This window comes from Schistocerca americana, chromosome 11, assembly GCF_021461395.2.
Source record: "Schistocerca americana isolate TAMUIC-IGC-003095 chromosome 11, iqSchAmer2.1, whole genome shotgun sequence".
In the NCBI taxonomy this organism is placed as follows: Eukaryota; Metazoa; Arthropoda; class Insecta; order Orthoptera; family Acrididae; genus Schistocerca; species Schistocerca americana.
This window is the reverse complement of record NC_060129.1, coordinates 154,590,583-154,615,170: the sequence shown is the minus strand read 5'-3', so window position 1 is coordinate 154,615,170 and position 24,588 is coordinate 154,590,583. Positions and strand designations below refer to the sequence as shown.

The following is a 24,588-nucleotide window of genomic DNA, read 5'->3' as shown; positions in this document are numbered from 1 at the left end:
CCTGTTAAGAATTGGCTGCCATTCCCCAAGAAACATTCCAGCACCTGATTGAACATATGCTTGTGAGAATGAAATCTGTCACCATGGATAAGGATGGGCCAACACCGTATTCAATTCCAGCATTACTGATGGAGGGCACCACGAATTTTTAAGCCATTTTTCAGGCAGCTGTCTGGATACTTTTGATCACATAGTGTATGTCCTCTGTGGTCTCTCTTGTGGTCTTCCAAATATTTATATCCATTTCTGTTTTCCATGTGTTGCTGTTTAAGTATGTTTCATGGTCTTTCTTGACTCTTTTTCGATTTGTTATGTTATCTTGTGAGAGTCCTACTTCTTCTGTACCTATGGCCAATTTTGAATTGCTTTTGCTAGTGCTTGCTACCTCAGAGATCTGCCTTGTGAGCCTGTCGACAGTCATCCTGTGATGCATCCCCAAAATTTTATCACTTTTTATCTAAAGCTGTCTCTTATTGTTTCTGTCTGTCTATAAATCTCTCTAAAGGGACTCCATATCCAAATTCGTTCACAGAAAACTGGTCCAAATATTTTCCTGAGAGTTTTTCTTTCCTGCTTCCCAATCAGTCATTTTTGTTTGACCATGAATCACAGTACTTTCTGCAGCAAAGAGTTATTCCAGTAATAGTTCTCAAATAGATTTTTTGTTATAATGACTCCATATCAGGTGACAAGCTTTTGAGCCAGAAACTCCTGAAGTTAGATTTGACAATAAGCGAGGTTCTCACTTTTGAAAGACTGAAGATTTTGAACAGTGTGATCCCAAGACTTCAGCTGCAAAACTGCGTAACTCCAATACCAATACTATTCATTAATTCACTATTACTTCAATATGCTCACAAGGCTCTGATTCAGATGATAATTTACAGTCTTATTTCTACTTTAATAATTTATCATCATATTACTGTGGTTACTCATCATTAGGACCAACAATAAGACAGCAATCTGTCATTCCATTTATCTTGCTTTCAGTATTGTTGTGCATAGATTATTCTAGCTTTGTTCAGGAACTTTCTCTCCCAGTCTTCAGTTGACCATTCACTGACCAGTGCAAAGGATGGTGGCCTTGGCCACAAAACTTCCCTCCTCCTGGAGATATCTCCCACTTTCACTTCAAGGAACCTTGCTCCCCTACTATAATGCACTCTGGTATGCTTTGTTCTCATAACCTCACTGGCCTACAGTCACTACTATCTAGTATATTCATGAGCCTTGTAGCTAAATGCACTAAACTTCATACAGCACACGCAAATGTTCGATCTCTGCCACCTCATCATAAAGTCTGTCACATATTTCAAGACACGGACCTACATCTGATACTTCCGTCAGAGATGTGGCTCCAACCAAGTATGTCCATAAGTTCTGTAAATTGAGAAGACTACATCTTTCTGAGACACAACAGATGTAACTGACAACTGGGTGGAGTAGGGGCATACACATACTCTGATTTATCATATAATATACTTACACACATCCAACAATCATAAAGATAAACAAGAGGAATATGTTCATAGAGATCACATCCATTAACAGGAAGTCACCAATGTGTGTCCTCTACAAACGTCCTCAAGTACCAAGGTTTGGCTGCTTTTAACTTGCTCTTTGAACTGACATGGGAGCATATAATTACACCCCACCCAGATCTTCCTCTTTTCTCAGAATTCTTACAAGGTGAAGGCTTTCCATGGAACTCACTACAGCAGAAAGCTATCTTGTACATTTATAAATCCTTTTTATACCTGCCACTATTATTGTTGTCATTACTACTGTTACCACCACCACATTAGTGGCAACAGCTGTAATACTACTAGTACTGTCATTATTAACTTTATTAGTTCATAGTCAGTATTACTTACATTGCCACTTCAGACACTCATATCATTTCAATACTATTTGTCATAATTTTAATAATTGCTTCTTAGGTAACTATGATGTATGTGGGAAACTGTGGTCCAATGCAAAAGAGAACCTGATGGCCCTTGTCAGAATAGGATAAAAAAATAAATATGTCTTTGTGATTGGATGATCTCTCCTGGATATTTAATGTATGTATCTTGTGACACTTCCTCATACCAAGTTATAATGGAGAGATTATCTGCAGGCTTCATGTCCATTACTGAGTTTTCTCACAGATGATTGGTAGACTAGTTATCATTGACATTTTGTGAAGCTTCTCCAGGACAAGTTTGGCTTCTATACAGTATCTTAGAATAGTGAGTGTCTACAAAAGCCATACACCTCATGTTAATTCTCTGCTCTTTTTTAATTTCGATTTGGATTCCCTTATCTCCTTCCCCTATGTCTTCACAACTTTTTCAGAATTATTTTAAATTCGAGTGGATCGTGAATCTCTGGCTGCACACTGTTGTGCATTTCAAATGCTTCTGAAATTTCTCCAATCAGTTTAATGTCTAGTGTTGTACCCATTTATGTCTATTGGATAACTGCCACTGTTTTCCTGTCAATTTTGAATTCCTCTGACATACTGAATCAAGTCTTTTTCTGTCAAATCATAAGCCCTTCTGACACTTGGCATAAGTTGCCACAGTATTTACACATCGTCATCTTTGCAAAATTGACTTTGGTTCCCATATCTGTTCTCTACAGGATTGCGTTTGCAAAATCGTGCCTTATACTCTCCCATTAATAGGCCTACTTGTTCATGCAGTTGCCTTCACAGGGCTTTTTAAGGGATTTTGGACATAACTGGATGCAGTGAAATTCCCTGTAATTATTCAGACTGGTTTTATCTCATTTTTATGAAGAGGATCAATTAATGCACATATCCACTCTTCAGTAATTTTTTCACTTTTACAAATGTTTAACACAATTCTGCCAGTTGTTTGTGTGAGATTACTGTTGCTCAGTATCCATATCCCCATACTTCTACTATGAGTTTCTGTCTTCTGCACATGACTTGTTATTTTGCAAAGTACGGATTTCCTTCAGTTCCTCAACAGATGATTTTTAATCAGAATTGTTTTGCTTCCAAAACTCATTGTTCTTTCAGAGGCACACAGTCGAGAACTGAGCGAAAGTAATAGACAAAAATTGTTATTTTTATGTTGGTTTCAAGTGACCCAGTTTACACTTTTATAGCCTTCAACATTCTTTTGTATACTTTTAAGAATTCCTCCCATTTTCTGGGGTTTGTTACCATTTAAAGTTTCCAACGCTTTTTCCCTCGCATCTACTAGGCCCTGACCATAGGCAATGTTCCACTACCTGTGTTCTCTCTTCCTTTGTGGTTAGCATAATCTGGTTTTCAGTAGGTCTGCAAGTTTCTTACAACTCACGGTATATGAATGAACAATTTGTTGAAAAATGGATTAATGATGAGTGATTTATTCATGTGTGTTTCTTTCCTGACAGGTTGAAATCTAGTGTTTATATGCAAGAGACATTGAAATGACTAAAAAATTCCTCTCTTGTTCTTACACTGAGAATTTTTGTATCCTTACTGGTTATAACAACAGGGTCTATCTGAAACTCATGTAAGGCGAAGTTCAGAAAATTACATTTTTGTAGCTTCTTCACAGGTTTAAATTGTGTGGTAGTGATTTTGATCTAATTTTCCCAGCTTTATCTCACCATTTTCATATATTCTCTTTTGAACTCCGGTTTACCAAAATTTTGTTGTTGGAATATATGCATGCTTGACAATGTGATATCCCACCAGTCAGACATTGAAGAAATTCAGTGGCATGCTTCTAGATTTTCTACTATTAGCTTTGATTAGCATACATATGTTATGGATATGGTTCAGATACTCAAACAGGAATCCTTGCAGGGCAGATGACATTAGTGTGTATTGTAAAGGAAACATAATGAAAGTTTGTGTGTCTGATTCATACACTAATATTTGCCTATAATATAATGCATCAAACTTTGTGTATCCTCCGTAACTGTCAGAGATAGACAGAGCTTTATTTTTCTGTTTACTGTTTTTTCATCTAGTATCTTTTGTTACTTCTGAAATCATCTGTTTGTGTATACTGAAACAGAAAACTATTAATAGGATTTAGTGATTATAATATTCTAGAAGTCAGAGTTTAGATGTGTACCAATAAATTGTGAGTTTTGACAGAACAATGGGAGGAGATCAATTATGTAAGGTTGCTGTTGGGTAGTATACAGTCATGGATGGTGAACTTGTAAACATAGACAAATTCTTTTTCCTGGTGCACTGTGGATTATAAAGATATAGGACGAAATGGAATTAAAATTTATGCATTCCAGATTAATTTTCCGCACAATAGCATGAAGGCAGCAACATGGAATAGATGCAGAGGCACGTTTACTAAAGGAAGATTTTATGAAGCACAATGCCAACAACTGAGTTACTAGTCCAAGGTGTCGATCTACCTCTTATTGTGAACTGACGTAATGTGGGAAAATATCAGAGCAGTGACAGTAAAGGAACACATTTGCTAAATGAATTGATTTCAATATTGAACACATCCTCCAAAGTGAATACCATATGCACAAAACAGTATGCTGTGCCCCATAGAAAATTATTAGTACACCATGCATATACAACAGAATGAAGCCTAACAAACAAATGCTTAATTTGGGAAGAGAAAATGTGATGCAGGAACCAGTTATGCTAGATTCACTCTTTTTTTATATACGCACTGTCCCTGGAATGAAAATTTTTTCCTTTACTGGTATGCTTGCACAATCACCAGACATCAATGAGCCTGAGGGTCCTTCACAGACACCACAAAGACAAGAGAAATTAGGGCTTGTATGGAGGCAACAGACAGTTGCCTTTCCCTCACTCTGCTTATAAGCAGGAAAGGGAAGGCAATGACTAACAGTGGTGGAACATACCAACTGCCATGCACCGTACAGTGTCTTGCATAGTAAGTCTTTGGATTTAGGTTTTTAAATACTCTACCTTATATTCCCCAATATTAGTTATGTCTTATTCCTGTGAGAAGTTTAAGAATCTAACCATCCACTTTATCTTACGCAAAGTGGACAAAATTAATACCACAACATTGTATTTTACTGGATTAAATTTTATGCTTCATACAAGCAGACCTTATCAAAGCTGTAGGTTGCGCCAAGAAGATAATTTATTTGGATCTGCTATGACTTCTACGGTGAGGTAATCTGCAGATTTATCTGCATAGGTTCTAGAGTTTTTCTGTGACTGACAAATCTATAAGTAATTCAGCTTGTACCACTGAGGTAGCCGTACTGTAACTATTCTAAGATCAATGTAGCAAGGGTGATCTATCACATACAAATAGTATCACATACAAATGATATCACACTTCATACCTTTGGCACCTTTGAAAATTTTTGGTTCAAACTGACAAATGTCAATGATTCACTGAAAAGATGAATGATGTGCAATGTATTCTTCTGCAATCCATGCATCATAAGTTACTGAAAGGAAGAATATTTTTCAAATTATCTGCCCTCTCGTGGTTTAAACTTAACATCCAGAAGGGTCACTGAAAATATGGTTAAAAACATTGTTACAAATTCTGTTCAGATTCTATTCAGAACAATAATCAAATAACAGTTGCTAATCCACATCAAGTGGAACAGCACAAGAGTAGTGTAAAATTTTTAATTGCATTTATCTCAAGAAAACTCTTAACCTGTGCCTGTCTCACAGTATTGCATTCCTTACATTAAGCAATTACACAAATACATTTTTACCACCCTACATGCAATAAATCAGAGATGCAAATGCTTACAGTATTCTCAGTTTTACACACCTCCAAATTTAGTTCAGGATCCTCCTTGATAAAATCATTTGGATGAGAGATTCCCAAGTTATCTTCAAGACACTGAAAGAAAGAAAAAACTCTCAGTTAAAAATGCTTATACCCTTCTGTACTTATGACATGGCTCTCAATACTTTTTTTTTTATAAATATGATACAAGTTTTCAGAGATTTGTATCATGTATACACAAAAATTTTAAAAATATATATTTTAATGAGCAGCTATTCTGCCAACATGCATCTCCATAACTTCACACTGTGCCTTACTGCACTAATTTTACACATAATCAGTCATTACATAGCGTACTTCACGATGCTTACTGAGCCCTATCCTTCCTTTGGTAACATGACAGTTTGCCCGTAGCAAGAAGAAGAGAGAGTGTGCTTACTCCCTGTGCATTAACGTAGTAGGATTGGAAAGGCGGCGAGCCTGAGAACTACAATGAAATGAATACCCCTAGCTCCATATAGGCATTGATAAAAGTCAACAGGGAGAGCTGAAAATATGTGCCCCGATCAGGACTTGAACCTAGAATCTCCTGCATACATGGCAGATGCTCTATCCATCTGTGCCACCAAGGACACAGATGATAGTGTGACTGCAGGGACTTATCTCTGGCATGCCTACCACGAGACTCACATTCCCAACCTATTGTCCCATACTATATTCATAGTGCCCCTACCCACTATACTCATTACTCGGCTTTTTGCCAATTCCCGTAAGAGTTCGGGCACTGTTTGTGCATCCACATAGAAGACATGTCTGAAAGAACAGGTACCATCTTCATATACCCAAGAACTACAAGTAGCACTGTCACCTGAGATTCAAGCTGACATGTAACCGGGTGGCATTTGTTGCTTCTGTTTGTTTACAGACTTGTGAGTGAATGGTTAAGAGTTGAAGGCTGTGATTATAAAGAGGTGTTGAGAGTTATAGTTACTGGTATTTATAGAAGAAAACTAACAAAACATGTCCACGTTTTACGATCCAGTGAACCGATGTGGCTGAAGAGAAACTAAAGGTATATATTTTGTAGTTCTCCAAAAATTTTCAAAATGGTTGACAGCAATTCCTCGGAAAGACAATCTGACTCTGAGTTGTTTTGTGTGCGATTCACATTTCAGTGAGGAACAACAAATGTTTATCGTCAGTAAATAAGTTGAAATTGTAAGACAAGGGTTGTCTTTTAAAACCAGGGCAGCTCAGTGGTTCCTCGTGTATTTCCCAGTTTACTGAAATATCTGTTGAAAATATTACACAAAAGAAAATCGTCCGTCAAGCACTCGCTAAAGGGAAGCTGTGGAAAGAAGACAGTAAACAAGCTGCAGTTTCAATGTCTGGCAGAGCTGCTTCTGCTAAAGGAAAATGTAGGGTGCAGGTCAGTACTGAACGGAGTAGTAATCACATGAAAACAATGTTGATGTGTCAGGAACTGGAAATTGTCCGATTACGAGATAAATTATGGACAGCAAATGACAAAATCAATCTCTTCCAGAACCAAGTCTCAGATGAAAACCATAAGATGGCTCAGTCGAATGTTCTACATCATTGTACACTCAGTAGAAACAGAAAATCATATTTGCCACTAAGTTAAAGAAATGCCAATTTAAAAACAGCAGGAAATGCACTATGTGATGTGACAATGAATTTACTCTGGATAGCATGCCCTTGAAAATTAGAAGCTCAGAGGATATAGACATGGTTTGAGGCACGCATTGTTGCGACAACCTTCTGAAACATCTCCAAAAGTAAATTATCTAAAATGCTCATGTGAAATTAACCAAGAGGCTGTAGAACAATTAAGAATTATTTTCGGAAACGACTAAATGAAAACAAAGACATGCTGATTTTTGATGACGTAAAGCACAAGAAAAGCTACATTTCAATGACACTTTGCTGAAAGTTTGTTTCGTCAATTTATGGGTATATACTTCAGACAATCTGTTGCTCTGATGCATAATCGTATTCACCCTATTTTAGTGTACTCGAGTCACAATGCAACTCCCAGTGATGTCTAGCATATATTGATTCAAGTAATTATCCAGCTAGAGCAAGCCAGAATGACACTTGTTGCATTCACTTCTTATGGCGCAGTACACAACTGAATAAAGAGGTCCAGCAGTGTCTAGGAATTACTGGCATAAAAACTAAACTTCCTTGCTCAATATCAAACGCAGTTGACAAGACCGGAAGAATGTGAGCATTTTCGTACGGTATTCGTGTCATAAATTGAATAAGAAATGGTTGACGTAATAAAAGTGATGTACTTTTTAACGATGGCATCATCAACTACAATTATCGACCAGATAGTTCTCCAGAATCAACAGGATCATTCATTAGATAGATAAATAACTTAGTGGACACACTTTTATTCTCTTGGTGATGCTTTGCACAAAACGCTCCGGCTCACAAAAAGTTAATGAAATGGGGAGGCATTGTAGCCAATACAGTAAAAGCTTTTGTTCTGAAAGAACACACTGGCGCTAAGAGTAACCACAAATAGTACCTTCGAAATACCTAAATACTTATGGAAAAGAGGTTGCATTTCTCTCCCAACAGCAGCATCATTTCGTTATCTCTACGTCTCCAAGTTCAAAATCGTCACCCATCAGTAGGACTACTTCTGCTCGGACAAGTTTCAATTTGCTTGCCAGTACATTTCTGTAGTAATTTCATTGTCTCTTGCAAAAACTGAACATAAATGTGAATTTTCGTTGACGTTGTACGTAAGACAAACACAGATGTAAGCTGGATATTTGCAACAAAAGCACTAATACAGGGTTTTGGAGCAGAAAACGTATTTGAAAAAACACTCTGTATTCCACATAGTATCTAAGATCCACAATGTAAGTCAGTCTGCTGATTTTTCCATTGTAACACATACTTCTGTGGGTCACAAGCAGACCAACTGACATCTTAAGGCAGAACTACTGAACCAGGGCAGTCAGTACGTTTCCTCTTCTACTCACTATCGTTTGCCTGCAGTTACAGTGTTGTTTCCTGCATCCACTGAACGACTTTTCCCTAATTTTTAATTAAATCCCCTGTCTATTTCATCCTGTTTGTATTTGTAATGTTAACACATTCTCATGCTCACAGCCCTGGTTTGAATATTTTCTGGCATATGACACTGTTCCATCAATGTCATTTCCAACACACTGTTTTTTCTTTCTGTCCAGACACGAGAGTCTCAGAATGGACCAAAGATGATAGAGATGAGATTCTCTCTCAGTTGTGTTTACAATAGTTAAGAACTCTGTTTATAAACCAACCCTGGGGCTGTAACTGTAATATAAGCCTAAATTTTAGTATTGCTGGACACACTATATTAAGTAACAATCATTTTCATAGTTTCAGATTTTTGAATGTACTAATGCTGTCTCATTTAATATCCAGCTGTAAGTTTGTGCCCACACATCAAAACTTCTCTAGGGTTGTAAATCAAATTCCCAGTATGCACTGGGTCACTTTGCACCACTCCTGAGGGAAGAGTCAACACATCTGGCTTCTTAGCGTTTTCGACTACAAACCTCACTGTTATTTCATGTGCCCTATCAAGTTGGCATCCTTGCTATTTCCATTAATCTGTCAAATATTATGTTGAGCATTCATGGTGATAAGTAGAATCTTGTTCCAAATCAGTACGCATTTTAAATGTACCGGTCATTATCTCCCTCATATCTGTACCTTTGCTCTTGTCGCTGTCTGTCTCCTCAGTACATCTACTAACTTTTCAGGATTTCTACACTCCCTCACATTGTTGTGTAACCTCTGTCTGTGACCATTGTGCTGTGATGGAAAATTGTATAAACATGGAAGAAATGTGTTAGTTAAATTCCTTGCACTTCTCCCATTGTCTCATAATATGGAGGCTCATTGAAAAGTAATGCTGCCGAATATTTATATTCGGTTCTCTTTAACAATTGAGTTATTTCACTGACAAGTTGCAACACTACTATTATGCAGCTTTGAATTGTAGTGTGAAACATTGCAGTGTGTAATGGAAATGTCAATGCATGAGAAATAGTGCGCTCTAACCAAGTTTGTAAATGTCAAAATGGGCCTTCAATTGAATCCACAGAAGAACGAATGCAGTGAATTGTTTTCACTATATCAATGGCAGTAATGTCCAAACATTCAGTTGTTCACACTCATATTGAAGCAGACGGCTGCATAGGTCAACACTGAAAGATGGGTGAGGGCATGGGGGGGGGAGAGGTGCGAGGGGCGGAGGTGCGAGGGGCGGTGGTGCGAGGGGGGGAGGTGCGAGGGGGGATGGAGGGGGCGGGGGGGATGGAGGGGGCGGGGGGGATGGAGGGGGCGGGGGGGATGGAGGGGGCGGGGGGGATGGAGGGGGCGGGGGGGGGATGGAGGGGGCGGGGGGGGGTGGAGGGGGCGGGGGGGGTGGAGGGGGCGGGGGGGGTGGAGGGGGCGGGGGGGTGGAGGGGGCGGGGGGGGTGGAGGGGGCGGGGGGGGTGGAGGGGGCGGGGGGGGGGGGGGGGTGGAGGGGGCGGGGGGGGGGGGGTGGAGGGGGCGGGGGGGGATGGAGGGGGCGGGGGGGGATGGAGGGGGCGGGGGGGGGATGGAGGGGGCGGGGGGGGATGGAGGGGGCGGGGGGGGGATGGAGGGGGCGGGGGGGGGGGATGGAGGGGGCGGGGGGGGGGATGGAGGGGGCAGGGGGGGATGGAGGGGGCAGGGGGGGATGGAGGGGGCAGGGGGGGATGGAGGGGGCAGGGGGGGATGGAGGGGGCAGGGGGGGATGGAGGGGGCAGGGGGGGATGGAGGGGGCAGGGGGGGATGGAGGGGGCAGGGGGGGATGGAGGGGGCAGGGGGGGATGGAGGGGGCAGGGGGGGATGGAGGGGGCAGGGGGGGATGGAGGGGGCAGGGGGGGATGGAGGGGGCAGGGGGGGATGGAGGGGGCAGGGGGGGATGGAGGGGGCAGGGGGGGATGGAGGGGGCAGGGGGGGATGGAGGGGGCAGGGGGGGATGGAGGGGGCAGGGGGGGATGGAGGGGGCAGGGGGGGATGGAGGGGGCAGGGGGGGATGGAGGGGGCAGGGGGGGATGGAGGGGGCAGGGGGGGATGGAGGGGGCAGGGGGGGATGGAGGGGGCAGGGGGGGATGGAGGGGGCAGGGGGGGATGGAGGGGGCAGGGGGGGATGGAGGGGGCAGGGGGGGATGGAGGGGGCAGGGGGGGATGGAGGGGGCAGGGGGGGATGGAGGGGGCAGGGGGGGATGGAGGGGGCAGGGGGGGATGGAGGGGGCAGGGGGGGATGGAGGGGGCAGGGGGGGATGGAGGGGGCAGGGGGGGATGGAGGGGGCAGGGGGGATGGAGGGGGCAGGGGGGATGGAGGGGGCAGGGGGGATGGAGGGGGCAGGGGGGATGGAGGGGGCAGGGGGGATGGAGGGGGCAGGGGGGATGGAGGGGGCAGGGGGGATGGAGGGGGCAGGGGGGATGGAGGGGGCAGGGGGGATGGAGGGGGCAGGGGGGATGGAGGGGGCAGGGGGGATGGAGGGGGCAGGGGGGATGGAGGGGGCAGGGGGGATGGAGGGGGCAGGGGGGATGGAGGGGGCAGGGGGGATGGAGGGGGCAGGGGGGATGGAGGGGGCAGGGGGGATGGAGGGGGCAGGGGGGATGGAGGGGGCAGGGGGGATGGAGGGGGCAGGGGGGATGGAGGGGGAGGGAAGCATGAAGGTGTTTCGTTTCTTTTCCAGATGTGTTAACACTTCATTAATAATGGTAATAAAAGTAACATATGGACAAACATATGGACGAACAACTATAGCAAAGTACTTCCTTAATAAACTGAAAATAACTCCACTGTACAAACATGAACTCAGTGAAGTAGTTGCGTCTACTCACAAAGAGAACTAGACAGAAAATGCTGGGAAGGTATAGTCTGTGTAAATTGAAAAGCAAGCAGCACTCATGCTGATGGAATTTCCACTTCCCTCAAGAAGGCTACAACTTCCATACAGGACGACAGTTTGAAGTTCTCCTCTGACAGCATAGAACAGTCTGGAAAGATTTTCAGAGACTGTGTGTGTTTCTTGTGTTACTGTCATTAGTAACTGACATCAGCTTTTCAGTAAGTCTTGACGCATTGTGTGGGAAATAAATGGCCTCCAGGCATGTCTGCAGATTGTGGTACTGCGCTCTTCATAGGCACATTGTGGACAGCTGTAATAACTTTGTGAGACAACCTTTGGTGGCTTATTGTGACGTACTGGGGTAGATGGAATGGGGAATCACCACCTTTATCTTCAGTTTGCAGCCCTGTGAAGGAAGGAAGAGCATGAACATAATCTGGCTATCTATCTGTCCTTTGCTTCTACTCCCAATACCTCGCCATCATCCTGTTGTGCTCCCAGAACACGATTTATCCTGTAATATGGCTGTACTACACTTACATGTGGTACACAAATTTGTTTTTAAACCCTCCATTTAAAGATAATTAATTTCGTATATTTAAAGCAATATTGTTAATAATCTTGTTTTTCTATTCCCTGAAATGCGGAAGCTATTAGTCATAGATGCATAAAGAACATTTTTAGCAAATTTCATGTAGTTTGATTCTGTATGGGGTAGTCGAAACTCAATTTTTCAGTTACTCAAAATAAATCGTAAAATGTGACCTTTAAACACCACTGCCCCATCCCAAGACACACACCCTACCACTCAGGATTTTTAGCATATTGATCAGGACACTCCATCTTGGCACTGTGCAAAAATTAGTGGCTACACGATTTTTTCCCCTAATGGAACTTCTTTGGGCTTCACAGACAGGGCCATGAAAAGAGAGTTCAGTAGTCATTAGACAAATGAACACAGCAATCCTTAGTGTGTCACTATAATTAACAGAATTCCGCACTGTTTTCACAGTTTCTCGCTCTGTCAAGACACCTGTTCAGTCCAAGTATTGCATCCTCTGTACTTTTTAGAGTTTTCTGTACAATATTGTCATTACTGACAATCTAAAGCTTACAGCCCTGGATATGAGTCCATGATTTGAAGGTATTTGTTGTAACATTATCACTAGTTTTATAGCGCTACTCTCACATAATATTTATATTGTCTTCTTTCATTTTTTCTTTTCCAACTTTTATATGGGGCTAATCTGCAATTCCCATGAGAAATGACCATCTTTATCACAGAAAATAATGATGCATATGGTGGTTTCCATTCATTATACCAATGATGATAATGCATTCATGAGGTGCAAACAATTATGAAGAAAGTATTTGATTGATCTGCAACCACTGCCCAGTGCCTTAAGTTTCTCACTTCCAGGAGATCACTTGAGATCTTTGTTAGAACTGAAAAAATATTCCAATATTAAATATGTCTTATGAAATTCCTAACACATCCCATTGTTCTTCCTCTCATTAATGTGTTGTTAAAAATTGTTTTCAAACAACCAAGTGTTTCTCCCTCTCTCACATTAATTAAAGGTCTCACTGTGTTAAAAATAATGCGCCATTTGTTATAAAATAACTTTTGTTGACGGTGTTTTCATCCAAATGCAAAGAAAAATTAAATCAATTAAGAAATCATTTTGTTCAGAAAATGAAAGCCACACAACATTCCTGTGCATATAAAACAAATCGGAATTTTCCTATCTAATAAGGTATCAAATACAGATTTAATTAATTATTGTATAAAAGCCAGGAATTCGAAATTGTTGCTTGCAAGTCATTTGTAATGCTGTTTATATTTTGTCACCCTATACCAGAAAAAGCTGCATGAATGGTCAGTCACATCTGGATAAGAATTCAAAGTTGTGCAGAGATTGTCAACTTGCTGTAAATGTTCAGAAAAATATTTGTGTTTGTGTGTGTGTGGGGGGGGGGGGGGGGGTGAATTCCTACGTGACCAAACTGCTGAGGTCATTGGTCTGTTCAGAAATTTAAAACTGCACTTACATAGCACACTTTGAATCGCTGGTAAAATACTGGGTAAATGCAACCAGTACACAAAGGAGACTGCTTGTAAAACATTTATACAATCCATACTACAAGCCTGCTGAGGTGTGTGGCACCTGCACCACATATGATTATCACAGAATACTCAAGATATACAAAGATGAGCAGCACAATGTTCACAAGTTTGTTTGACCATGTGACAGTGTCATGCAACTGGTAAGAAATGAGACACACAGATGCTTGAAGATAGATGCCAACTATCCTATAAAAGCCTATTTACAGAGATTTAAGAACCAGCTGTAAGTGATGAATCTAGAAATATACTACATCCTATTACCTATCACTTCCCCAGGGAGTGTAAGGACAAGACTTTACTAATTACAGCATGCACAGAGTAATTTTGACAGCAATTATCCTGCACTCAATACGTGAATGTAATTGAAGAAGTCCAACTTACTGGTGTAGTAGGATGTATTGTCTGCCATATAACTCTCAGCAGATTCTGGAGAATGGATTTTTATGAGGACATGGATGTAGATGCCCTTCACTCTTTTTCCATTTTCTCTTCCATTCAACTATAATAATACAACATCACCAGCTGTGTTAGAATCTACACATCGAGTATACTGAAAGGATGTTTGTTTTACTTGCAATCAGTAGACTGCACTGCTCACCCACCACCCCTGCAACACCTCTAGACTCAGCCTGTGTTAGTCCATGTCCTCTATCCACTGCTGAGATTATCTAGGCACATCAGTTAACAATTCCCTTTGTGTATACCCTGCTTCCTCTTATTTTATCATTATTTCTCCTGACGTAGTTTGGTGTCAAAACATACTTTGGCATTCAGAGGAAAAAAGTTGGTGACTGAAATTTTGAGGAAAGAATTCAATACAAAGACAAACGCCTTTCTTCTGTTTGCCACTTCATCTCATAACGTACACATTACACTTTCCTCCCACTTTGCAGTAATACAAAACAAGCTTTCCTTCTTTGAACTTTCTCAGTCCCTTCCATAGTCCTATCTACGAAGGATCCCATACTGTACAGCAATACTCCAGGGGACAGCAGGGAAGCATGGTGTAGGTACTCTACTAGATTTGTTGCACCTTCTAAGTGGAACGCCAACAAAACACTTCAGTTCAAGCTCCCCACAACATTTTTTATGTGAAGTTAGGGTTTTTGTAATTTTAGCCTCTGGGTGTTTCGTTGAATCTACAATCATTAAATCTGTATGATTTATCATGTAAACCAAAATTTAGTGGAATTCTACAGTTCTGCTGTGGGGAACCTCTCACTTTCTGCTGTTCAGTGTCAACTACCGCTTTCCACAGACTTCATGGCAACAATCGGCACAGAGCTGTTAACTGACAATTGAAATTAAGTGATTACAGACTCCTTGTCAGGTCTTTTTTATTCCAAATATGATGGTATACATCACTACCATTAAATTATATATTGAGGAAACAACATAGGATAGAAACAAAGCATTTTATGACCAAGGATTCATACAGAAATCAATGATTTTATTTTTTAACAAGTATGAAGAATTGACATTACATAGGTAGGAAGAAATAGGTTTTCAGTGGAAATATAATGATAAAAATAATAAATGTGTATTTACCTAAAAATGAGACTTTTGTCAATATATGAGCTTTAATGGATTGGAAATGTCAATGTACATAAAAGGGAGAAAATAAAGCAATATTTTGATATGGGAATGAAGAATGTGCCAAGACAGCTATACAACCATACATACAGGGGGAACAGAAACCAATCAAAGTTAAGCATCTTTTTTTGGAAAAAGTGTAGCAATGTAATGTAATTAGTGATAATGCCAATCATTAATGTTGGTTTAAGCAGTGAGGAAATAACACAAGATATAAGCAAATCATTTTGTGATCCACAAGGATTGTTAAAGAAATCTATGATGGCATTTAATACTAAGTATGAAGCATGTTTATTATGTACATTTGAATCGACAGGTATTGGGGGCACTTCATGGTAAAAATAATGAACTGGTACTTACAGTATTATATAAATCAGAGAGGTCTCTCTACATGAACATCTTAATTCTGCAAACCAATGTGATGTGCATGGCAGAGGTAACATCCCACTGGCTTTTCCCCATTCTATTCGCATATGGAGCGCAGAACGAACGACTGTTTAAATGTGTTCATGAAAGCTGTAATAAATCTAATTTTGACAAGACACATATTGGAGCTATACATACGGGACTTCAGCACCAAGTGGTTGTAATTAATGAGCAGCTACTCGCACACGTTCAATGTGGAATTTGATCATCATATCAAAGCAAAACTTGGTAGCTGCATTAATGGGGAATTGGTTTACACTGGAAAAAATCAGTTCCAACTTTGGACACCCCAGTGCAAAATTTGACACTGTACACTGTTTGTCTCACACTATGACATACATGCTGTCATTTGACAAGCCATAACATGAGTGAACAGTGTGGCTATCAAGTGAGACTGTGGGCTGTTAGTGAAATCAAGTGAGACTGTGGGCTGTTAGTGAAATCAAGTGAGACTGTGGGCTGTTAGTGAAATCAAGTGAGACTGTGGGCTGTTGGTGAAATCAAGTGAGACTGTGGGCTGTTGGTGAAACAGTTTTCTAAGATGAGCAGGAATTACAGTGCCACACTGACACAGTAAGGTCTGAGGAGAGGACCAATTTCATTAAATGGTTTAAAGGATATGATAATGAAATTATAAAATGTGAGTGAGCTTGGTGCAGCATCTGGAAGAGGGAGGCATCCTATCTGGATGGAGTAGTTGATTGCTATAACTGACCATGTGGCACATGTCCCAGACAGGGCTAGCATTAGTGTTGTGTCATGAGAACTGTTCGTTCCACAGTGTGGTGTGAAGTAACTGTACTGACACTTTTCTCGATCACTGTATCATACAGGCATTTTTTGTTTTGTTTTTGCTTTCCTTTGATTGGGTCAGTTTGGCTGGACCACCAGAGCACTCATTCGATGTGCTGCTGCAGATAGGGTGAGTACATCATTTGTTTGCAAATTATATTTACAAGCCTCAAACATGAGCGACTTATTTTCAGTTTACTTCCTAATTTACTTCCTAATTTATTGCATGTCTGAATACTTACCAGGCATAGTCTAGTATCCTAATAACTGGGTAGTGTACAGTTTTTCCATCTTTGATATGAATAGGGACTGACTGCTCTGTCCAGATTTGAGCCTAGTTGGTGACTCCTAGCAAACAGCTCCAGGTGGTGTTGGCTTTGGTCAAACAGCTTGAGGCTGTTGCCAATGGGCATCACTATGGAAGACTAGATGTCTACTATGTCCCACACATCCACCCAATTGGTCCACTACTGTGGCCCTCCTCTGAACTGCCTGCACTGGAGGTGACCCATCACCTACAGTAGAGTGGTAGGTAGCTCCAGCAAAAGAATTGCTGAGGGGCTGATCAGAGTTCCACCCTAGATAGCATGACAAACAAGTTCTGGGTGCTGTTTGTGGTTGACAAAATCCCTGAGCCAGATGAAGGCACTCTTTTCCAGAGCAAGCCACTCAGCCCACAAGGTCTGGGCATTCACAGAGAGTGGGTTTACCGGTAGTTGGGAGTTCCAACATTAGGGGATATGGCTGCCGAGGATGGGAAGGAATCCATTGTGCACTGTGCACATACAAGGAGGAATTTTGGAAGGCATTATCCTAGATGGGGAATGGGTGCGTCCAGATACCATGAAGAACAAAGGGTGCTGCGAAGTGCAGGTAGTGGCTCATGTTGGAACTAAAAAGATGTGTTGCATTGGATTGGAAGAGATTCTCTATTGTTTTGAGTGGCTAGCTGAAGTAGTAAAGACCAAGTCTTGGTTGCAAGATGAAGGTAGAGATCGCCAACTGTAGCATCGTATACATAACTGACTGTGGTCCTTGGATACAGAGACCAGTGGATGGCTTCAATCAGAAGTCCACGTGGTTCTGCATCATGTAGGCTGAAGATTCCTTGACTTGCACCATAGGGTGGTGGGTTTCTGGGTTCTGCTTAATAGGTCAGAGGTCCACTATACACAGGAAGTGGTTACACAGGTAGTGGGACCTGTGTGAAGGGAACTGGGCAGTATTTTTAGGTTCCTGTGGAAGGAACATGTTCTTGCAAACTGCTAGTGAGAAAGTTCACATAACCAGCATATGGAACAGACTGTAGAACGATATATTTCCACCAACATATATCTCAGAAGGTTTAAGGAGACAGGATAAAAATATCAGGTCTCCTATGGAACCATATAGCCAGTCAATTCTCCATCATTCCAGTTGCAAGTGGGACACAATGATCACTGGTGGCATAAGGTATCCTCCATCATGCACTATATGTTGGCTAAAGAAATATATATCTAGTTCTAGATAAATGTGAAGACTTGGGGGCTGTACCAAATAGTGACTAAAAGCATCATATATTGGCTAGCAGGATTGAAGCTAGGATGGCTTGTAACCCTCTCAAAACAAACTCAATGGGTCTGCTCCTCAGATTACTCAAAAGGAAATCACTTTTGACATGAGTTGGCATCGACTTGCTCAGAAGTCACCACACATGGTGCAACCAGTTAAGTTTCTGTTAATAACTTGCCTAACAAGATGATTTTACGTAGTTGGCAGGAGGGGATATCTTCATTGCTTGAAGAGCAGCAACTTTATACTTCCAAAAGAAAAGAATATTAATGAACAAAATTAATTTTCCTACACCACTTATTTGGTTGAGTGGTACTTAAGTAAATAAATTAGTGAAATCAAAGTGAAGTAGAAATTCGAAAATAAATGTAAAACTTGGTTTAGTTTAGAGAGTTACATACTGCCAAACAGCGGGCAGAGCAGAAGAGACAATGACCGTGAAGTCAGCAAGTTCATAAGCCATCGCCCTCCCCACATAAGCGGATGCTGTCGATTCAGCCGTCAGGGCATCGCACGACTGGCTCACGTGTTTCTCAGTTGTCATATGTGAGCAAAGGCCCTTGCCTACATTCCAAGAGCCAATGACCGACGTTAAGAAGATTCTTTGAGAAGCTTTCCAACGTGACCGAAGAGGCAATGACCGTGAAGTCGTTCACCTCCAGTGAAATGAAGTGAAGTGAATAAATACGTGAGACGCAGTGGGCCCGACAAAGAGAGTAGCAGTAGTTTTTAGTCAGTTTCGGTGCTGAAGACCGTCATGCAAGAAGAGACTACATCGTACACAGATGCACCAAGTCCGACGCTGCAATAGAACAGCTAGCAGCAGCCTCGGCGCCAGAAGACAGGAGTTTGAAGGTATTTGAAGTCTGATTTTTATGTCCCCGGGTGACTCGTGAGGACGGGAAGGAGATGGCCTCACATCAGCAGTCACCTGTGAGCTGGGATGAAGATCTGACAGCCGAAGACTGGCAAGCGGGAGTCCGTTTTTCGAGTCCGGGACACTGGCTTTCCCCGCCGTGCCACTCCACTGGCCGATGCACAATATACGCGGCAGCTTAGAGAAGAGAAACACTGGGACGCCACATCCAAGGTATCACCGTCTGATGCATGACTTCGCTCTTAATAATTAAATGGGCCACCTCGCGGTGCGCGTCTCCAGTCAACTGGGCGAGACGGCGACACGAGATACACACCGCCAGAAGGCGTCACAAACGACACAGCTGCCGCTCTCCGAGCCAGAACATCCAGTAAGCAAACAGTTGTACAAAACTATTATTGAAAGTTGTCTTATGTAAAAATGCTATTTCATTCTACCAAATACCCGAGACAAGAAAGAACCCACCCTGCCCACATGTTGTTAAGGGAGAAAAATTAATTTATTTAGTATTTTTACCCTGACATAATGCTTTAGAATCAAAGGCCCTTTGCAGTAATGCTCATCCGGACCATTGACTAGCATCAAAAGAGAAAACCCAGTTACATTTAGTGTCAGAACTATTACAATTTATATTTATGACAATGTTCTCCAGTAAACATACAATCTCCAGCGGCTCACTACTCCCATCAATGTGAATGTTTTCATGTGTGCCAGCCATGGAAAGATGGTGGTTGGTGCAGACTGGTCTGCGTAAACACACAGGTGTATCGCTTGGCACACAACCTGCTGTGGCATGTGGTACACCCCTGTGGCCATTGTGTTTCCCCTCACTATTATCTTCCAACTATAAGAGTACATAGTATAATAATTTTCTAAAACATGGCTGTTTTTATAACCAGATTCTGTTTCCTACTTAAATCAGATTTTCAAGTAAGACTCCTTTATTCTGCGAATTGTAAGTTCTTCCAGTTGTCTTTTAAGAAATGAAGCATCCGAAAAAGATATTGTACTATTCACATGCATATCAGATTTATATATCTCACTACATATATAAACATACACAAAAACATACCGTTTACAGGAAGTGTGTTTCTCACATGTGTGGTTTAACCTTTATCATGGGAGACACATTGTTTCAAATTTCATAATCCTGTTATCAGTATCACTGCAAAAATCTCGTCTTATTCCACAACTATGACATTGGAAGCGAGTTACCTGCTCCAGTATTACATTATTTATAACAATTTTTGATCTGATAGATGATTTTCCCTTGACTACCTTAACACTTATTTTATTAATGGAGATTTTCATGTGACATTCAGAAGCCAACAACTCAAGATGATAGACATATTTCTGAAGATTCTCTTCATTTTCTTGAATTATTATTGAATCATATGGATATACGCAGGGAACATATGTCCAGAAATGAAGACGTTATGAATGAACTGCAAGTTGATTCAATGCACAAGAAATAGAAACAGATTGTGGGAACATGTAGATAGAATGCCTGAAAACAACTTCCAAAACTAATACTTCATTACAAACCACAAGGGACAAGAAAGAGGTAAAGACGACAGAAGGGACTGCTAGAACATGTTGACCAGCAGAGGTGAAATCACCTAACACATGATGGGAGAAGAACGAAAGGAAGAATCATGTAATCCATTGTACACAATCAACATACTTTCTCTTTATAAAAATCTTCTTGACACTATTAATGTTCTGGGCTCTGACGTGTATATACATCACATGACTAAGTAACTTTTCCCCATCCATCCTCTGTCCTGTTTTCATAGTTTATGTTCATTCTTGCCACTAATAACAAACTACACCAGAGAATATGAATGAGTATATGAAATATTTACGAAATTTGCAGTACTGCTGTTTGTATTATTTGTAGTGTCACACTCTTAACTTGTGTTGTTAGGCCTCATTTTTCATCTGAAAATGATCTGCTGGTCAGATCAAAACATCTCAATAATTTTGAAAATGGTGATCCAGGTGGTGTTTCCCATTCATTATACCAATGGAGGTAATTCTTTCCTGACACATGGTGGCAATTACAAAGTGCAACCAGTCCACGTACAGGCATTTCCACATGACTTGCCATGCCAGTTGTCAGTGACTGCAGTTCCCGACTTCCAGGAGATAGATGTGGGTTTTTGTAACAACAAACTAACAAATTTTCAATACTGAACATTTATGATTACATTTTAAATGCACATCCATTTACTGTTCTTCCTGTGCTTAACATGTGGATAAAAATTCTTTTTGCATAGATTTTTGCCTATATTTTTTATGAATGGTCTAATTTATAAGTATATTAAAGGTTCCATTTGTTACAAAATAACAAATATTTTACATTAATCTTGATGGGACATGACGTTTTCATCAAGTGCTCAGCTGCTGAATATGAAATTTACCTCTAATTATTGATCCAGAATACTGTGCCTTCATTATGGTGTGGTTGATTGGTTTAAATCTTGAAATAAACGTAAGCCTACAAACTGTTTAAGATGTAATTCACTCATTTTTCTGTCTGCCACTCTAGGAGTAAGCACATAATTAAGCCCATATGCAAGGAAAAATGGTAGTACTTACAAACTCATTTTGCTCAGAACATTAAATCTGCACTTGTTGTAGGATAAAACATTTTCTTATGCCAGAGAAACACAAGGCTGTTCCCACTTAGTTCTCGTGTTTATATTATGCTGTGTTAAGGCAGAAAAAAAAACACCACCAGAGAAAAATCAGTGTGGCACAGTTTAATCATTCAATTATAAAGCTAGGAATTTCTTTTTAATTTTATCGATTTTTGCAGCTTCAAACGTGACTGTACTCAATACACTCGAGGTATGTACCTAATACGCATTTAGTCACAATTTATCGCCTTTTATTCAATACACGAAGCATTTCGGACCCTGTGGGTCTGTCTTCAGGTGTATGTCGTCTTCATCCATGGTTTATTTGTCCTCTTGAAAGAGATTGAATGCATATTCCTGTCATGAAAAGTTTTGATGTTACGTTCCGAATTTTGTAGGCCACATACGGAAAAATGTGCAAAATAGTGGAAAAGATGAATAATGCAAACTTACCAAATAATCCACGAAAAACGTTTCTAACGCTTTAGTAACAGCATAAGTTTTCTTCTCCATCGTTTTCAAGCATATCATTTCATTCAAGAGGCAGATCCGCAAACAATGTTTGTAAACACTTCGCAGATGCTTTTGTACATGGTGTGGACCAAGATGCATTTATCATAGTGCTATAGATACAATTATTAAACAATTGACATAGGCAGGAAAAAATTGACATATGCAGGAAGTAACTTCAGAACAGATATTTAAAATTACAAAAGAAACTGTTGCTTGCGATATCTGGTTGTTCATTTAACACCAAATCGGGTTTTTTGATTTTGTGGAGGTGTATCTCCAGTTCTGACAGATCTAGGGTCTTACTATCGGCTTTATTATGTAATACTACCAAATTGTTTTCTAGATTGTTGATGACATTGATCGTTTCCAACATATTTGTGCAATGACTGATTCTTCAAATTGGTTGAACCTGAAAGCGTTTAGATCTTCTTGAAATCGGGTTTTAAAGTTCATGCTTGTTTTCCTTACATAGTAGACAGAACTGGGGCGTGATACCTTGTACATTGTACTGCTTGTTTGCATATTTCATTTTATGTTATGGATGAGTAAGTTTCCTAATTTATTATTAGTTGAAAATGAAACTTACATTTGTTTCTTTGATAAGGTTAGCTATTTTTTGTGAGATGGAGAACAGGTATGGGATACCAGCGAATGTTTTCTCTTCTTTCATAGTGTTAACATTCATTGACTTGGTTTTGTGTATTTATCTGTCTAAATTGTCGATAGTTTTGGTTGTGTAGCCATTGCTGATGGCAATGCTCTTTATTGTAACTATCTCATTCTTAATGGTGTTTCCTTCTAGGGCAAGGTAGTGTACTCTGTATAGCATGGATCTAAATGTTGTGTGTTTCTGTGTGGTGGGATGAAATGATGAGTTGTCCAGTGTTACATCTGTGTGTGTGTGTGTGTGTGTGTGTGTGTGTGTGTGTGTGTGTGTGTGTGCTAAACTTATGTTTTTGTTGATGGTTGGTGATTTTAAGATACAGGAAATTTATGCATTTGTTGTCCTCATGTTCTATTGTGAATTTCACGTTTATGTGGAAAGAATTGAATACTTCTAGTAGTTCCTCAACCTCATTTTTTGTTCCATGAAATAGAAGCAAGGTATCATCAACTTATCTCCAGTAATATCTTACTTTACTTTTGAACCTATTGTTTCCATTAAAGAACTTACTTTCCAGATGATTGAGAATTATGTCTGCAAGAGCACTTGATAGGCTACTGCCCATGGCAAGACCCTAATTCTGTTGGTGAACTTTCCCATTGAATGTCAGTAATTGTAAGACAATATTAACTGCAATGTGTCCTTGACTTCTGATATTTCTACAATTGACAATTTTTATGTGTTATTAAGTTTTCAAAAAGTGTCTATTGTTTCTTCAGTTGGTACTTTTGTAAATAGGTTAGTTACATCAAAAGAGGCAAAATTTTAGTTGCTAATCCCTTTGTGTTCTTAAGTTACTATGTTTTATCAAAGGTATAGTACTGCTTCAGAATTTTGTTCAGTAATTGGGAGACACTGAAAGCAGGTGTATTCCCAGAATTAACAATAGGCCTCAATGTAACTTAGAGGTTTATGGGTCTTAGGTTGAGCTATCAGTCTTGGAGCTGTGAGATTCATTAAAAGGCATGTTTTTGATTCTTTTTCTGTGAAGAGGAAATTGCATTTATCAATCATTTTTCTGATGTTGTTTTGGAATTTTAGAGTCAGATCTTGCTTGAGCTCTGTTATGTTATTGTCAGAAAAGAAACTTAGTGTTTTAGTGAGTTATTCATCTTTGTTCATAATTACTACAGAATTGCTTTTGTCAGCTCTCAGAAACGTGGCATTGGTGTTATTGAGTTTCATTTTTATGCTGTTTAATAACTTTCTCTCCTGGTAAACTGTTTTGGGGGTTTCATTATGGTTAGTTATGCTTTCCTGAATAACTTTATGTTGTGTGCTACGACAGTCTGTTCAGTGTTATTAAGATCAGCTAAATCAGTTGGTATTTAGTGTGTACAATGAGATGTTTTAGGTTATTAGCACTTAATCATGGTTCTACATTGTGATTTAGCCCTTCCTTAAGTAGACGTTGTTCTTTTTCATGAAGGTGATACCAGTTTGGTTAATGACTCATGAAAGAGTTGTGTTGGATGGTTGGTTGTCCTGCTGCTGATGCAGTTTTAGATGCATGGCTTCTAATTTCTTTTGGCACCTGTGTGTCATTTCCGTTTGCATTTTGTTTACAATACTTTCTACATGCTCATCAGCAGCTTTTAGTTCTAATGGGTGTTGTGTATTAGCTAATTGTAAATACATGTTATACCAGCACTCAACAACACCTTCTTTCTTCATATACTGAGATTGTACTGGTGACTTCATCCACATTATCTCACATTTCTTTCTGGCAATAGACTGCATCAGGCTTGTTTTTGGTCTTCAGTTTGACAT

The 24,588-nt window shown here is 40.4% G+C and overlaps 2 protein-coding genes across 2 annotated transcripts in view; one reads left to right on the top strand and one right to left on the bottom strand.

The window, feature by feature from the left end:
* The window catches only part of LOC124553785 (cortactin-binding protein 2-like), a 312,986-nt gene that overhangs the window by 106,367 nt on the left and 182,031 nt on the right, over positions 1-24,588 (top strand). The gene's annotated exons all lie outside the window — the stretch shown is intronic.
* LOC124553786 overlaps positions 5,444-24,588 on the bottom strand; it is a 100,116-nt gene continuing 80,971 nt past the window's right edge. The window contains exons 5-6 of the mRNA XM_047127765.1: positions 5,754-5,825; positions 5,444-5,483 (exon numbers count right to left, since the gene is read on the bottom strand). Coding sequence (XP_046983721.1) covers positions 5,481-5,483; positions 5,754-5,825 — 75 coding nt within the window. The 3' untranslated portion in view covers positions 5,444-5,480. The remainder of the gene's footprint in view (positions 5,484-5,753; positions 5,826-24,588) is intronic.